The following is an 18,762-nucleotide window of genomic DNA, read 5'->3' as shown; positions in this document are numbered from 1 at the left end:
AGAGGCCCAGGTTGGAGAAAAAAATGTGGAAGTCAGCATATACTAGTATATGGTACTTGGCCCATTAGACTGGATGATAATACCAAAGCATGTGGGTACACAAAAAGAGAAAAATTCAAGAACTAGGCCAACATTGAGAGGTCAGGGAGATGAGCAACATTAAAAGAAAAGAAAGACTGAGAAGGAGCAGCCAGTGAGGTGGGAAGAAGCCAGGGAATATGGTATCCTGGAAGTCTATCAAGGTGAGTATTTCCAGGGGAGCAAGTCATTCAAGCAACTGTGTCAAATGCTGCTTTACAGGACTAAGAAATGAGCACTGGATTCTAGAGGTTATTGTTCATCTTGACAAGAACAGACGGGTGGAGAGGTGGAGGAAAAGACCTAACTGAGGAAGAGTAAATTAGAGGAGAGAACTGAGAAAAAAAAGAACCTCAAGTGCAGACAACCCCTTGAAGTTTCACTTTGAAGGGTTGCTATAAAACAGGGAAGAAAATTGAAAGGGAGGCTAAACCGCTTAGGTGACCTACACACTGAGTCTGAGTAGAACAGGGCTTTATTCAAGCCAATACTCAAGAGACAAAGCCATCAAAAATGCTTGTGACACACAGGAGAATTAAAGAGAAGAAACAGTTACTTCTAGAAAGGAAGCAAAAACACGGATTCCTGCCTGCCTTCCCATTGCCTCTAGGCCCCAGAAAGCAATGACCACATGGCACATGTAAATGTCTCAGCAATAGTCTCCCACTGGCTCTTCTGTCACGACTCCACTCCCACAGGGAAGGCTGCTTTGCGCCCTCCTGATAAAGGTCCCTGGGAAAAAGTTTTGCAGCAAAGCCTTATTAGATAATCTCCCGCAGAGGGGCAGAGGAAAACCTGTGGCTGGTAGGTTGAAAAACCAAGAAGGGATGACAAACTTCCCAATCACTGCCTCAGAAATATTAAGGCAAAAGCCTGGTCTCATTCTATGCACTTTTAATTCACCCACCTTTAAACATGCTCCTGGTAAGCCATGGCCACACCCTCACAGATCTCAGGTTTCTAGGACTACCCAGAGCCAAGACCTGGAAAATAAAAGACCTAGAAAATCAGACATCACTGGGCCTCAGACCAGAAGCAAAGTAGCAGTCCTTCCTTCATGCCAGTACACTTTCAAGAAGGGGAACTGAAGCCTACTTCTCCTGATCTCCAGTCAGCTGCCATTTTTTAACCCCTGGACTCATTGTTTATCTTTAAAAATAAAAGAAACTGCAAAAACAAGTAATAAAATACCAATGTTAAGGTCAACTGGAGCATAAATGCAACCTCCTTCTGTTTTCCTCCTTCTGACCTTCTAATTATCAATCTATTCTACCTTTCCATAGCCAGTGAGAGACCACAGATGTATCTTACATTATGCATATGAGGTGTTACTGAAAAACTGTCTAAATATAGTTTTGGCAAATTAAATCAAATTTTAAAATGCTATTTAAATAAATTTCATGGTAAATAATCTTTTTGAAAAGACAAGCAACCTTTTGGAAGAGGGAGGAATCACATATGCATTTCCTTTTTTATTTAAAATATATTTGACATACAACATTGTGTAAATTTAAGGTGTATAACATATTAATCTGATACATTTATATATTATAATATGATTGGCATTGTAGCAATAATTAACATCACTATCACATTACATAATTATCCTTTCTTTTTAATGGTTGGAATAATTAAATTCTAGTCACTTAGCAAGTTTAATAATTATAATACAATATTGTTGTCCATACATATGCACATCTTAATTTAATTTGTCTATTAAGCACTTACTAAATGCAAGGCCCTGTGCCAGGCATTCAGTAGACACAAATATACCCACAGACCTCCCTTTCTTCAAGAGCTTATGTCACCACTTAAAGAAAAATTGAAACAAATTATTTTCACACCAAAAAGCTGATAATGATCATCACAGACCAAAAATCTAATACATACACAAAAAGTAAAGAGAAAGGAATCTAAGCATAACACCAAAAAAAAAAGTCATGATATCACAAGAGTAAGAAAAGGTCTACAAAACAACCAGATAACAATTAACAAAATGTCAATGAGGATATACCTATCAATAATTACTTTAAATGTAAATGGACTAAATGCTCCAATCAAAAGGCATAGGGTGGCTGGATGAATAAAAAGGTGAGACCAATATATTGCCTATTAGAGACTCATTTCAGATTCACACACACACACACACACACACACACACACACACACACACACACAGACTGAAAGTGAAGTGATTAGAAAAGATTTTTAATGCAAATGTAAACCAAAAAAAAGCTGGGGTAGCAATACCTATATCACACAAAATAGACTAAAACAAAGACTAAGACAAGAAACAAAAAAAGGACATTTCATAATGATAAAGGAATCAATCCAAGAAGAAGATATAAAGCTTGTAAATATCTAAACAACCGACTTAGGAGTACCTAAATATATAAAATAAACATTAGCAGACATAAAGGGAGAAACTGAAAGTAATACAATATTACAATAACATCCCACTTTCATTAATGAATAGGTCATCCAGACAGAAAACCAAAAAAGAAACTGTGGCCTTAAATGACACATTAAGTCAGAAGGTCTTAATAGAACAGTCCATAGAAGAACAGCAGAATACACATTCTGTTCAAGTGAACATAAAACATTCTCCAGGATAGAGCACATGTTAGGCCACAAAGCAGGTCTCAATAAATTTAAAAAGACTGAAATCACAACAAGAATCTTTTCTGAACACAACAGTATGAAATTAGAAATCAAATACAAAAAGAAAACTGGAAAAACACAAACATGCGGAGGCTAAACAACATGCTACTAAACAACCAATGGATCAATGAATAAATCAAAGAGAAAGTAAACAATACCTTGAGACAATTGAAAATGGAACAACAATGTTCCAAAATCTATGGGAAAGAGCAAAAACAGGTCTAAGAGGGAAGTTTATAGTGATACATGAATACTTCTAGAAACAAGAAAAATCTCAAAAATTCTAAGGTTACACCTAAAAGAACTAGAAAAAAGAAAAAGAACAAAGCTCAAAGTTAGTGGAAAAAAGGAAATAACAATCAGAGTGGAAATAAACAAAATAGAAATTTAAAAAATAGAAAAGATCAATGAAATTAGGCTTGTTCTTTGTAAAGATAAACAATATTGAGAAGAACTGTAGTCATACTCATCAAGAAGAAAAGAGAGGGCCCAAATAAATAAAATCAGACATGAAAGAGAAGTTACAACCAACACCACAGAAACACAAAAGATCTTGAGAATATTATAAACAATTATGCAAAACAAATTAGATAACATAGAAGAACTGGATAAATTCCTATAAACATACAATCTTCCAAGACTAAATGGGGAACAAACTGAAATCTGAACAGACTAATTAACAGTAACAAAATTGAATCAGTAATCAAAAACTCTCAACAAAAAAAAGTCCAGGATCAGGCTTTACAGGTAAATTCTACCAAAAATTTAAAAAAAGAATTAATAACTAGCCTCTCAAACTATTCCAAAAATTTAAAGAGTAAGAAATGTTTCCAAATTCATTCTAAAAGGCCAGCATTACTCCAATACCAAAACCAGACAGATACTACAAAAAATGAAAATTATGGGCCAATATCACTGATGAACATAGATGCAATATCCTCAACAAATATTAGCAAACAGAATTCAACAATATATTAAAAGGATCATAAACCTGATCAAGTGGGATATATTCCAGGGATGCAAGGATGGTTGAATACCCACAAATCACTCAACATGATACACCACATTAACAAAACAAAGGACAAAAATCATATTATAATATCAATAGAAAATGCATTTGACCATAGTCAATATCTATTTATGATAAAACCTCTTAACAAAGTGGGTATAGAGGAAATATATCTGAACACAATAAAGGCTACATATGACAAACCCACTCATCATACTCAGTGGTAAAAAGCTGTAAGTTTTTCCTCTAAGATCAGAATCAAGACATGAATGCCCACTCTCACCACTTCTGTTCAACGCAGTATTGCTCTAGCCACAGCAATCAGACAAGAAAAAGAAATAGAAGGCATCCAAATTGGAAAGGAAAAGTAAAACGGTCACTATTTGCAGATGACATCCTATATAATAAAAGGCTAATAAGCAAATTGATTGAACGGCGGAACAACTGGTTGCTATGACATGCAATGACCACCAGGGAGCAGACGCTCAATGCAGGAACTACCCCCAGTGGTCAATGAGCTCCTACAGGGGGAACACCACTCAGCCAGACGCCATGCTCACAGCTGGCGAGCACAGCAGAGGTGGTGGGAGCCTCTTCCACCTCTGCAGCAGTCGGACATCCCCCAAGAGGTCCCAGACTGCAAGAGGGTGCAGACCGGGATGAGGGACCCCTCCCCAGTGCACAAATGTTGTGCACCGGGCCTCTAGTAATATTATAAATAAAAAACCCTAAAGAGGGAGAAACCAAGATGGCGGCATAGGTAAACACCTATAATGCTGCCTCGCACAACAATTTCAAAACTGCAACTGGAAGACAGAGCGGACATCGTCCAGAACCACCGGAAAGCTGGCTGAGTGGAAATTCTATAACTAGAAGGAAAGATAAAAGGACACTGTGACCCAGAGGAGCTGTGGAGGACAGGTGCGGAGACCCACGCAAGCAGAAAGGGCGGGAGGCTGAATACGCAGCTGGCTTACTCGCGGCACTCGGAGAGGGCGGGCAGCAAGCGCAAGGCTAGATTTCTCGTTCAGGAGAAAAACAAAACCTCCCGACTGCACTGAAATCCAGTTCCGGGTGAGACTTTGAGTACCCAGATTCATTCGGGGAGAAACTGGACTGTCTGGCAGCGGGCGAAACTCAGGGCAGCCTTCTCTCAGAGGTGCGTGCAGCCATTGCTGCAGGACACTGAGACACAGGGGCCTCACAGGGTGGGGCTGACGGGAAACCAAAGCTGTCTGCTCAGCCCTGAGACTCCGCCCCATCCAAGATGAGCACAGAAGCTCTCCCAGCGGAGACACAGCTGATCCTCACAGCCAATTGGCCTGGAGGTCAACTCCCCCCAGTGATACTAACAACAATCTAGGCTTAACTACAATAAGACTGCACACACAGCCCACAAAGTGGCACACCAAGAGTGTCCACCTCAGGTAACTGGGGAGGCTGAGCCACTGGGCCCTGCTAGTACACCTAGCACACAAAGCCACTCCATCAACACAGGGAAGCAGCCAAAATGCAGAGACAAAGAAAGAGGTCACAAATGAAGGAAATGGAGGAAAGTAAATGACTGGATATAGAGTTCAAAACCACGGTTATAAGGTTTTTCAAGAATTTCCTAGAAAAGGCCGATAAATTTAACGAGACCCTCGAGGATATGAAAAAGGATCAACTAGAAATTAAGCATACACTGACTGAAATAAAAAATATTATACAGAGACCTAAAAGCATACTAGAGGATTGCAAGAACCAAGTCAAAGATTTGAAATACAAAGAAGCAAAAAACACTCAACCGGAAAAGAAAAAAGAAAAAAGAAAAAAGAATCCAAAAAGTTGGAAGATAGTGTAAGAAGCCTCTGGGACAACTTCAAGCGTACCAACATCAGAATTATGGGGGTCCCAGAAGAAGAGAGAGAGCAAGATACTGAAAACTTATTTGAAGAAATAGTGACCGAAAACTTCTCCCACCTGGTGAAAGAAATAGACTTACAAGTCCAGGTAGCGCACAGAACCCCAAACAAAAGGAATCCAAAGAGGACCACACCAAGACACATCATAATTAAAATGCCAAGAGCAAAAGACAAAGAGAGAATATTAAGAGCAGCAGGAGAAAAACAGTTAGTTACCTACAAGGGAGCACCCATACGATTGTCAGCTGATTTCTCAACAGAAACTATGCAGGCCAGACGGGAATGGCAAGAAATATTCAAAATGATGAATAGCAAGAACCTACAACCAAGATTACTCTACCCAGCAAAGCTATCATTCAGAATTGAAGGTTAGATAAAGAGCTTCACAGATAAGAAAAAGCTAAAGGAGTTCATCACCACCAAACCAGAATTATGTGAAATGCTGAAAGGTATTCTTTAAGAAGAGGAAGAAGAAGAAAAAGATAAAGATAAAAATTATGAACAACAAATATGTATCTATCAACAAGTGAATCTAAAAACCAAGGGAATAAAAAATCTGATGAACAGTATTAACTGGTGACTATAATAGAATCAGGGGCATAGAAAGGGAGTGGACTGACATTTCTTGGGGGAAAAGGGGATTGGGGGGTGCGGGAAGAGACTGGACAAAAAGTGTACACCTATGGGATGAGGACAGTGGGGGGGTAGGTAAGGGCAGAGGGTGGAGTAGGAACCTGGTGGAGGGGAGCTATGGGGAGGAAAAAGAGGAACAATTGTAATAAGCTGAACAATAAAGATTTATTAAATTTAAGTAAATAAATAAATAACCCTAAAGACTCCACACAAAAATTAGAACAAATGAATTCTGTAAGTATACAAAATTTATACTAGTATACAGAAATCTGTTGTGTTCCTATCACAATAATAAACTATCAGAAGGAGAAATTAAGGAAAGAGTCCCATTTACAACTGCATCAAAAAGAATAAAATACCTAAAATAAATTTAATCAAGAAGGTGAAAAACCTGTACTCTGAAAACAATCCTACATAATAAAATGGTAATATGTAAATTACCATCACTCCGCTACGCCCACGATTGGGCCAGCAGGAGGCGCAGGGGGCGGGACTCAGGGTGGCCGGGGTAGCTGATTGGGCCAGCAGGACGCTGAGCTCGCGGCGCCACTGGCGCCGCGAGCTCAGCATCTGTGTCATGGCTGCCCCGGAGGCTTTCGGAAGGCCTGGGGCACCGGCGGACAGACAGCCAGCCGGCTCCCCCGCAATCAAAAGCCAAAGCGGGGGAGCTGTCTGTCTGTCTGCGCCGGCGCAAGGCCTTTCGAAAGCCTCCGCGGAGCTGGAGGCTTTCGGAAGGCCTGGGGCACCGGCGGACAGACAGACAGCCGGCTCCCCCGCGATCAAAAGCCAAAGCGGGGGAGCTGTCTGTCTGTCTGCGCCGGCGCAAGGCCTTTCGAAAGCCTCCGCCGCGCCGGAGGCTTTCAGAAGGCCTGGGGCACCAGCGGACAGACAGCCAGCTGGTGCACCAGGTGCATGATTAAATCATGCACTGGGCCTCTAGTAAGAAATTAATAAAAGAAATTGAAGACAACACAAATAAATGAAAGGATATGCTATGCTCATGGATTGGGGAAAAAATACTAGCATTAAAATGTCCACACTACCCAAAGCTATTTACAGATTCAATGCAATCCCTATCAAAATACTAATGGCATTTTCACAGAACTATAACAAATAATTCTAACATTTTTATGGAATCACAAAAGACCTGAATAGCCAAAGCAAAGTTAGTAGTATCCCACACCCTGATATCAAACTACCCTACAAAGTAGTAATTAAGACAGTATGGTGCTGGCACAAAAACAGACATTTGGATCAATGGAACAAAATAGAGAGCCTAGAAATAACCCCATGCTTATCTGGTCATTTGATCTACAACAAAGAAGGCCAAGAACATTCAATAGGGAAGAGCCAGTGTATTCACTAAATGATGCTGGGAAAACTGGACAGATATATGCAAAAAAATGAAACTAGAGCACTTTCTTATACCATATATAAAAATAAACTCAAAAATAGATTAAAGACTTCAATGTAAGACCTGAAACCATCTATAGATATCAAAACCTCATATGCAAAGTGTCCCCTCGGGAGTTCAACCGACCGGGAGTTCAATCGTTCACTATGATGTGTGCTGACCACCAGGGGGCGGCGCAGAACGAAGGAAGGCCCCGGCCCGTGGCAGGCAGCCAGGGAAGGGAGGCCCTGGCTGGCAGCTGGGGAAGGGAGGCCCCCGCCAGCAGCCAGCAGCCACTAGGAACCCTACCCATGCATGAATTTCGTGCACTGGGCCTCTAGTAAAACTCATAAAAGAAACAGGCAGTAAACTTTCTGACATTTCTCTTAACAGTATTTTTTTGTATATGTCTCCTCAGGCAAGGAAAACAAAAGCAAAAATAAACAAATGGGACTACAACAAACTAAAAAAGTTTTGCATAGCAAAGGAAAACATCAACAAAATGAAAACGCAACCTAGTGAATGGGAGATAATACAGTCATATGCTACTTAATGAAAAGGGTACATTCTGAAAACTGCAATGTTAGGTAATTTCATCATTGTGTGAACCTCATAAAGTGTACTTAAACAAACCTAGATGGAATAGCCTACTATATAACTAGGTTATATGATATATCACTACTGTATATGTGGTCCATCATTGCCTGAAAAGTTATGTAGCACACAACTGTATTTGCAAATTATATACCTAATAAGGGGTTAATATCCAAGATATAAGAAGAACTTATAAAACTCAACATCAAAAAAACAACCTGATTAAAAAATGAGGACTTAAATAGATATTTCTCCAAAGAATACATACAGATGACCAACAGACACATGAAAAGATATTCAACATCACTAATCATCAGGAAAATGCAAATCGAAACCACATAAGATAGCACCTCATACTTGTCTAAATGGCTATTATAAAAAAAAAAAAAGGGGGAACAAATAACAAGCGGTAGCGGGAATGTAAAAAAAAAGAGAGAGAGAGAGAGAACCTTCCCTCATGCACTGTTGATGGGATTGTAAATTGGTACAGCCACTATAGAAAATAATATGGAAATTCATTAAAAAATTGCAAACAGAATTATCATGTAACCCAGTAATTCCACTTTGGGGCATTTATACAAAGAAAACAAAAACACTAATAGGAAAAGAGATATGCACCCCTGTTTTCATTGCAGCATTATTTACAACTAGAGGCCCGGTGCATGAAATTCGTGCAAGGGGGGGTGGGTGTCCCTCAGCCCAGCCTGCACCCTCTCCAATCTGGGACCCTTCGGGAGATGTCTGACTGCCGGTTTAGGCCCGATCCCTGTGGGATCGGGCCTAAACCGGCAGTCGGACATCCCTCTCACAATCTGGGACTGCTGGCTTCTAACCACTTGCCTGCCTGCCTTCTTGATTGCCCCTAACCACTCTGCCCACCAGCCTGATAGCCCCTTAACTGCTCCCCTGCTGGCCTGATTGACACCTAACTGCTCCCCTGCCGGCATGATCGTCCCCAAATGCCCTCCCCTGCTGCCCGATCGCCTCCAACTGCCCACCCTGCCAGCCCGATCACCCCCAACTGCCTTCCCCTGCGGGGCTGAGGGGACTGGGGGACTCCATCTGGATGAGGCAGGGCTGAGGGGACTGGGGGACTGAGGCTGGATGAGGCTGGATGCTGCAAGAAGTGGGTGAGGTGCGGCTGAGGGAACTGTGGGACTCCAGCTAGATGAGGCAGGGCTGAGAGGACTGGGGGACTGAGGCTGGATGAGGCAGGGCTGAGGGGACTGGGGGACTCCGGCTGGATGAGGTGGGGCTGAGGGGACTGGGGGACTGAGGCTGGATGAGGCAGGGTGAGGGGACTGGGGGACTGAGGCTGGATGAGGCTGGATGCTGCAGGGACTGGGTGAGGCAGGGCTGAGGGAACTGGGGGACTCCAGCTGGATGAGGCGAGGCTGAGGGGACTGGGGGAATGAGGCTGGATGAGGCGGGGCTGAGGGGACTGGGGGACTCCAGCTGGATGAGGCGAGGCTGAGGGGACTGGGGGACTGAGGCTGGATGAGGCGGGGCTGAGGTGACTGGGAGACTCTGGCTGGATGAGGCAAATGGCGCCTGACGCCCTCTGGTGGGGCTCAGGGATTGGGGGACTCCGACTGGATGAGCAGGGCTGAGGGGACTGGGGGACTGAGACTGGATGAGGCAAGGCTGAGGGGACTGGGGGACTCTGGCTGGATGAGGCACGTGGCTCCTGCTGCCCCCCGGCGGGGCTGAAGGATTGGGGGACTCCGGCTGGATGAGCAGGGCTGAGGGGACTGGGGGACTGAGGCTGGATGAGGCAGGGATGAGGGGACTGGGGGACTCCAGCTGGATGAGGCGGGGCTGAGAGGACTGGGCGCTGCCATTTTGTGGCTGTGGGCACTGCCATCTTGTGAGGGCATGGCAGTCAATTAGCATATTCCCTCTTTATTAGATAGGATAGCCAAGCTATGGAAGCAACCTAGGTGTCCTTTGATAAATGGATAAGGAAGATGGGGTAGATACACACAATGGAATATTATTCAGCCGTAAAAAAAGAATAAAATCTTGTCATTTGTGACAACATGGGTGGACCTAGAGGGTATTATGCTACGTGAAATAAGTCAAATAGAAAAAGACAATTACGTATGATTTCATTTATATGTGAAATCTAAAAAACAAATCAAAGAACAGACAAAACAAAACAGACTCACAAAAACAGAGAACAAACTGATGGTTGCCAGAGGGAAGAAGGGTAGGGGGATGAGTGAAAATTGTGAAGGGGACTAAGAGGTATAAAGTTCCAGTTATAAAGTAAATAAGAAATGGGGATATAGTGTACAGCATAAGGAATGTAGTCAGGAATATTGTAACAACTTTGTATGATGACAGATGATTACTAGACTTATTGTGGTGATCACTTAGTAGGCTATATAAATGTCAAATCACTATGTTGTACACCTGAAACTAATATAAAATTGTATGCCAACTATACTTAGATTTTTTTAAGTGGTTAAAATGGTAAAAACTATTTGTAAAGAAGGTAGATCTCATGTTACGTGTCTTTACCACAGTAAAAAAAAAAAAAAAAAGAATCAACTAGTATTTTTTTAAAATAGTGGTACATATTATAAAAGATGATGACTTATATTCAACAAAATACAGTTATATATTGAGCCACTACTCAGGACCAAGAAGTTTGCTAGGTACCTTTCATATGTCAACTCATTAAATCTTCACAAATATTAAGGTAGATGTTATTCCTGTTTTACAAATAATCCCTTGCACTGGTCACAGCCAATGAGTGAAAGTCTGAACAAGGACCCAAGTATCTACTCTGCTCCTCCCTAGCTAGGCAAATTTCCCTGAGGCCAGAACATTAGTCAGAGTTTGCAAGGTCAGCGCCTGCCACCCTAACCTCTTCCTCACTCCCTACTCATTGCTCCCCACCCAGTGATGAGAGCAAGATGCTGGAGTTTATCCCTCAGGCTAATGACCATGTCCTGTGTGGCCCTGGGAGAGCCCTACCCTGACCATAACTAACTGTCTTCCCTCTGCCTTTCAAGTATCACCTTCCAAAACTAAAAACCTAAAATGTAGGCCAGGTCTCTGGATTTTCTGCAACAGCCTAAGGCACAAGTCTTTTTTATTTTGGCCAAACAATTGCAAAATTCTGTGCTCCACCTTTCTGATGACCTGAACACCCAACACTACCATGTGTTTCCATTGTCAACCTCATAGCAACAGCCCCAGGAAAAATAAGGGTAAAGAAATCACACAAAGTCCCACAGATGGAAGGAACTGCAGACCATCTCTAATATCTTCAGGTTCTATGGGCTGATGACGGTTAGTCTTAAACTTGGGAAGAATGTAACAAGGTGCCGAAACCGGTTTGGCTCAGTGGCTAGAGCGTCGCGGTCTGCGGACTGAAGGGTCCCAGGTTCGATTCCAGTCAAGGGCATGTACACTGGTTGCGGGCACATCCCCGGTGGGGGGTGTGCAGGAGGCAGCTGGTCAATGTTTCTCTCTCATCAATGTTTCTAGCTCTCTATCCCTCTACCTTCCTTTCTGTGGAAAATCAATAAAATATATTTTTTTTAAAAAGTAACAAGGTAAGCTGGGCATCCAAGTTAAAAAGCTACAATGGATATCATGAACTAGAAACCTAAACTTATCTTTGGTCATATGAAACTATCTTCAATTAATGCAAGTTGGGCAAAGAAGGAAATAGCCATGGGAAAAAGGAAAATACCTTAATTTTACAATTTTAGATTTATCCATCTACTTAACAGAATCAAATCCAGTAAATGTGTTGTTATCCCAACTTCCATATCATCAATTTAAAAAAGAAAGGAGGAGACTGCAATATCCCAAGGAAATTGAATTTCTTTTCCAACATGACGCACACAGGCTCTCAGAATTTCAGCTTAAATGTAGAATCTAGGTTTCCTAACATCTAGACATGAGAGTAACATTTAAAGAACAACAAACCAACTTACTAAACAACATACTGACCAACAATAAAACTGACACATAATACAAACTGATACTTCTTTAAGAAAATAAAGATGAAATAATGAATTATCTATTTTAGACTTTAGTTTATTCAAATACTACTATTTTCCATAGACATAGGGCCATACTTAATTATGAGCACAAGCTAACTCTTAAATATCATGTGTATAGGTTTCCATGTGCTACCAGTATTAAATTAAAAATTAACTTATATTATTATATTATACTCATCTCTTCAAAATTAAAAGACTGAAAACAACTTTTTGCCAATTATATTACTGTGGTTTAGACTCAACATTAATTTGCATTTGGACTTCCCCTGATAGACCAGTGGCTGACAGTCTAATTTTTCCACTAATACAAGGAATGAATCTAGCCCTAGCTGGTTTGGCTAAGTGAATAGAGTAACAGCCTTCGGACTGAAGGGTCCCAGGTTCAATTCCAGGTGGGGTACATGCCAGGTTGGGGGCTCAATCCCCAGTAGGGGATGTGCAAGAGACAGCCAATCAATGATTCTCTCTCATCATTGATGTTTCTATCTCTCTCTCCCTCTCCCTTTCTCTCTGAATTCAAGAAAAATAAAAAAAGGAATGAATCTAGGTCAGGAGACTGCTTGCTACAATAGGCAGGCAGAATAACATGGACCTGAAATGACAGGGCCAGATAAGCAGAAATAAAAAGAAGCAAAAGTATATGAGGATGGTATCCAGATTTCAAGTCTGAGCAAAGAACAAAATAGTGATGGCAATAAAAGAGATGGGGGATACAGGAGAAAGATGGCCAAGGAGTGGGAATAAGAAAAAGATATTTTGTTGAGATTGCTGAATTTGATATGTATACATGACATCCACAGGGACATGTCCAACAGGAAGTAGGTAATGACTCACATGGGCCTCAAGGGAAAAGTCCAGAGTGGAAGCCAATATACCCTAAGAGATAGCTGCTGAAATGGGAACACAGCAATAATATCAAATCACCAAGAGAATGCACACAGTGAGATGAAGGCAAGATAGCAGGGGCCCAAATCTGCAGTTGTCAGCAATGGGAAGAATTGTGAAGAAGGCAAAGACAGAGCAGGTCAGAGAAGCAGAACAAACCAAAAAATTCCAGAATCTATGCTACAGACAGAAAACAGCCACCAACATTAGAGACTGCAGAAAGAGTCAAGAGTTATCATGAGAAGAAGGCCATTGGATTGAAGAGGGAATGGAAGGAGAGGCAGGCATATCAATCTTCCTTACTAATAAAACCTGAGGTCATGGGGGGAAAGGCCTAGGGCTGTAGCTTGATAGGTAAAAGCAAACCAATACTATTTTGTCAATATAAACCAATATTATTTTGTCAACCATGCATATCACCACATTAAAAGAAAAGGCTTCGGTACATCTGGCACAAGCACATAAAAACTTCGATCTAGACACCAACCATTCTGCTATTAAAATTCACCACTACCCCCCAAACACACACATACACACATATACACACACACTCATTTCTAAATGATAATGACTTTTTAAATACAGGTACAAAAAGAAAATGTACATTTTATTAAAAGTGCAGAGGATTGCATGTCATAAATTATACATTTCAAAATACACCTTATAAGTTTTATGTCAACATTTTACTCAAGAGAATATCTCTTAGTTTTGAAATGCCTTGCTACTTTTATATCTGTGATCTAAATTTGGCACTAACATGAGTCATTTGAGGGAAAAAAAACCCATAAAGATATTATTAAGTTATAGTTAACTCCAGAATTGTGTTGAAATGTTAGGAAATCATTTACACTGTGACACTTATATTGTGAAATGGTCCTTAAAAGCTTTCAAATATCAAAGATTTTTTTATGCATCAGTGCTCTTTTCCGTGCAGTGTCTTAGCACATGCTTACATAAAAATATTGTTTTTAATCATTAAATAACCTGGTTGAAGTTATGAAAAATGGCCATGAAAGCAGCAAATACCTGAGGTACTCACAGCTGTGGAGTAGGGATTATGAGCTCCAGTATTTTCAGCCCAGCAGCCACATCCATAAAGAGCAGCCTGGGAAAAAAGAAAATAGATAAATATAATATTACAGAAATATTGTAAGTAACTAGAGGCCCAGTGCACGGCATTCGTGCACTGGGGGTGGGGGAGGGGTCCCTCAGCTCGGATGGTGCCCTCTCACAGTCCAGGATCCCTCAGAGGCAGTCAGACATCCCCCGAGGGTCCTTAGCACTGCCACGGAGATGGGAGAGGCTCCCGCCACCTCAGCTGTGCTCGACAGCAGTGAGCCCAGCTTCTGGCTGAGTGGTACTCCCCATGTGGGAGCACAGTGCCCACCAGGGAGCAGCTCCTGCATTTAGCATCTGCCCCTTGGTGGTCAGTGCACGTCATAGAGACTGGCCGTTCCGTGGTTCAGTCGATTTGCATATTAGGGTTTTATTATACAGGATTACTGGCTTTCAACAGAGGACAAAATCATACCCATCTAATAAATTTAGTAATGATGTATAACAACCAGGCAATAATACCAGAGATTATATAAAACCTATCCAAATAACATTCTAACACTATTAAACCTATATTTTCAGCTATTGCAGTAATCTAAAAATTTTCAGAAAATAGCAAAAAAATGTTTCTTAGTTTTATCAACAGTAATTTTTCTTCACCTGAAAAATCTTCCCCCATTGTAATTTGTCAGCTAATTGCTCTTCTGGCCCCTTGAAATCATTATGGTTGCCTTACAATAGTGGTTCTCAGACTAGGTGTGTATCAAATTTTGGGGGGAGCATGGTGACAGGAGCCTTGGTTCCCAGATACTCTAGGTCAGTGGTCTGGGGACGAGGCCAGGAATCAGCTACATTCATCAGGGCCCTGGAAGGCGGGATGCCAGTGATCCTTCTGCCATGCTCTAGGAAACCCCATTAAGGAGGACCTTTCCCATGCCTCCCTTGGGTGGAACAATAGGAACTGCAAACAACTGTGTACCAAAGGGCCCAGTATATGCTCACTGTTGTGCTAGATTCTGCCAGGTATAAAGAAAAGAGGAAAAAGAGCTTGTTTAATGTAATAACTTTGTGAAGTGTTGGAGCAGAATTATAAGTCTCAAACCATTAGGAACACAGTAAGTTACAATGATTTTATAAAAGAATGGGTCAATCATTCCTATTTTGTTTCCAATTATGCTACCCAAAATGTCTGGATTCATCTCTTCAATATCCACAACCACTTCTCTACCTTTGGAAAGGAAATCACATCTGATAATTTTCCACTCCTTAGTTAGAACAGATTTATAAAAACCTTCAATAGCTATCTAGAGAAATACAACAATGTGAAATAGCACATGTTCGGTGAGAATCAAAAACTGAAAACAACCTAAATGTCAATCAGTAAGGAAATGGCTAAACTGGCATAGCAATATGCGGAATTCAATGCAAAGTTTAAAAAAAATTTAAATTAGTTCCTAAAAAAGAAGAAAGAGGTAAGCCGTGACAATACATTCAGCATCCAGACTGACTGATGGAGGAAAAAGATATTCCCATAAAATAGTACTGTTATTTTCTAGGAGCTCACTTCTGAGGACTAGAGGAAGAAGACTGGCAATGGTGACCAAGCGTTAGCTTTCTATAACATTCTATTCTTTCTCACAAGGACTTCAGAACTCATTTGCTCTAATATTCTACCAAGAGCAGGAATCTCCATAAAATATCCCAGATACTTCTGAATCTGAGAAGCTCACTGTCTCATAAGGGAACATATCCCCCTTTTGGACACTTCCCATTGGCGAAAAGTTCTTCCTTCAATTGCATAGGTATATCTGCTCTATCATAACTTCCACCCACTAGTACTAGTTCTATTCTCTGGAAATGCACTAACCTCCTCCTAAAGACCTCTGAATTTTTAAAAACAGCTATCCTAGAGTCGTGATTATTCTTTTCTCACTCAAAGAATACTAGATTTGTGAATTGTTCCTCAAGACTTTAAAATGTACACACACACCCCCCACTCTCCTAGACACCCTCCTTGAGAAATAATACAAAACCAAGGAAAATTGGAGATGAAGTCTTATGACCCACAGTTGCCATTCCCAGTTGTCATGAATATAGCCCTCTTAAAAGTAAAACTAATCAAGACCCTCAAACCTCCGAGGGAAGGCAGGGGAGGGTCGGGGGAAGGGGGAGAGACCAACCAAAGGACTTGAATGCATGCATATAAGCCTAACCAATGGACACAGACACTAGGGGGGTGAGGGCACAGCGGGAAGGCAGGGGGCAATGGGGGGATGAGGACACATATGTAATACCTCAATCAATAAAGAAAAAAATCTGAAAGTTAAAAAAAATTCATACTAGATCAGAAAAGCATCCTCTATAGGAATTGCATTAAAGCAATCTTTAATGTAGAAACATAAAAGATGATCTGGATCAAAAATTGGATGTGCTGATGGTAGCACACATCTTGTCAACATACTAAAAACCATTGAGTTATACACTTTAAATGGGTGAATTGTATGGTATGTGAGTTATATCTCAATAAAGCTGTTTTAATAATAAATAAATAAAAAGTTAAACTGAGAATTGAACACAACACTTCCAGTATAGCAGACATTACTGCCGTTGAAAACACTATGCTTCCTAAATACATAAGACGGCTGGTCAGAGTGGCAACTGAAAGCCTACAGAAGGAATTCGGCACATGGATTTCATAAGAAAACTGGCAGACTTGTAGGATAAGCCATTCAACTGGCACTGCCTGGGACAGATGCTGGGTCAGCCAAAGCCTCAGAGAACACATGACCTCAGGAGAAGGGCCCATTCTTCCTTCAATGAAAACCCTGGACATTAGCCCATTGTCCTTCCATTCCCCCTACACACACCACACACACACACACACACACACACACACACAATAAATAAGGGCACAAGGATACCTCTTAGAAACCCAGAACATTTATTCTTACTCTTTTTTCTTCTAAGCAAATTTCCTTTGGGCTACTTCTCCTCAATTTTATGACCTAAAGTTGTCTTATTTTGTAACCTTCTGAAATTGGTTGGGCTGAGATACAAACAGGTAAGATAAAAGAATCAGAAATTGTCTCTCTCTTATCCACTTCTTTGGATAAAATATAGCAACCTTAAGCAGGCCTAAAATAAACAATTTTAAAAGTTTCCTTCTTTTTGGTAGTAAAATTTTATTAAAGCTATTATCATGCAGTAAAAGTAGGTAATATAAATTATATTGCTATTATTATTATTTAACTTTCTCTGAGTTTTAGTTTCCTCTTTTATAAAATGAGGATAATAAAAACACCCCCCTCCTAGTGCTGTAGTATCATGTGAATTAGCATGCCTGCCACACATAGCATAAACAGCGGCTATAGCTGTTATCATGAGGGACTATGATAAGTAATTTAATGCATTATGTTATTTAATCTTCTAGAACTTTGTAGAAGGTAGCTATTTGTCCCCATTTATAGTTGTGGGAAGTAGAGCTTAAAGACATTGAATATTGTCCATAGTAAGGACACTGGTGGAAAGTAGAGCTTAAAGACATTGAATATTGTCCATATTAAGCAGACTGGTAAATGGAAAGGTGGAATTAGATTAAAGGTCCATACTCTTAACCACTCCACTTAACTCAACTATCTATTTGTATTTGAGTAGTGGGGAGGGATAAGGGAGGTGAAGAATATAATAAATTTTGTGCTCATGTCCCAGTTTTAAATCTAGTTATTACAGTAAACTGAAGAAGCAAGTAAGTTCTCATTCAAATTGCAATTTTATAAAAGAATGGGTCAATCATTCCTATTTTGTTTCCAATTAATGCCACCCAAAATGTCTGGATTCATCTCTTCAATATCCACAACCACTTCTCTACCTTTGGAAAGGAAATCACATCTGATAATTTTCCACTCCTTAGTTAGAAGCAGATTTATTTAAAAACTTAAACTGTTATTATATATCTAAAGAAGGGTAATATGCTAAAATGTTTAAATATTTGTACATTTAAATATATTTAAAAGTATCTAGTTTTAGCACATTTAAATTTTGCGTGTGTATTTTGTCATACTCTGTCCTGATTATCAAGAAGAACAGTTCTTTACCTCTCATCTGATGCTTACATATTTCCAGGCTAGGCAAATTACATCTCCTTTTCCAAGCAATATAATCCAATTAAGCAACTGTATTTTGCTACAAGTACCTTGTCTCCTTTCCTCCACATGCTTTCCTGAGTTTTCATCTCTCAAAAACTGTGCATTCATAAACTAGCCAAGTGGAGCAAATAAACATTAAGTTTTACGGGAGTATTTCTTTATCCAGGAGAGTCCTCTTTGCAGTGGCAGAATGGCTTCAAGACTATTTGATGTAATATCCTGCTAACACAGTCCAGAACTATCCTTGGTTTGGTTGTTGCTATTTTGTTAACCAAAACAAACAAACAAAAAAACAGTGAGAAAGTCATGGGAATTGCAAAGCTATGAAGGGGGCTCTGCGGGTTTTTCTCTCTCCTTCTCCACCAAGGCATCCAAAACTAAA

The 18,762-nt window shown here is 40.6% G+C and overlaps 1 protein-coding gene across 6 annotated transcripts in view; it reads right to left on the bottom strand.

The window, feature by feature from the left end:
- Positions 1–18,762, bottom strand: part of TASP1 (taspase 1) — a 249,769-nt gene that overhangs the window by 109,192 nt on the left and 121,815 nt on the right. For 4 of the 6 annotated variants that reach the window (XM_079783747.1, XM_079783749.1, XM_079783746.1 and 1 more), the window contains exon 10: positions 14,206–14,284. In XM_079783747.1, the coding sequence (XP_079639873.1) occupies positions 14,206–14,284 (79 nt within the window). The remainder of the gene's footprint in view (positions 1–14,205; positions 14,285–18,762) is intronic. The other 2 variants (XR_013814158.1, XM_079783750.1) reach the window with 1 other exon arrangement.

Source organism: Cnephaeus nilssonii (assembly GCF_951640355.1).
Source record: "Cnephaeus nilssonii genome assembly, chromosome: 11".
In the NCBI taxonomy this organism is placed as follows: Eukaryota; Metazoa; Chordata; class Mammalia; order Chiroptera; family Vespertilionidae; genus Cnephaeus; species Cnephaeus nilssonii.
Note: the sequence above shows the minus strand (reverse complement) of the source record. Positions and strands in the feature narration are given on the sequence as shown.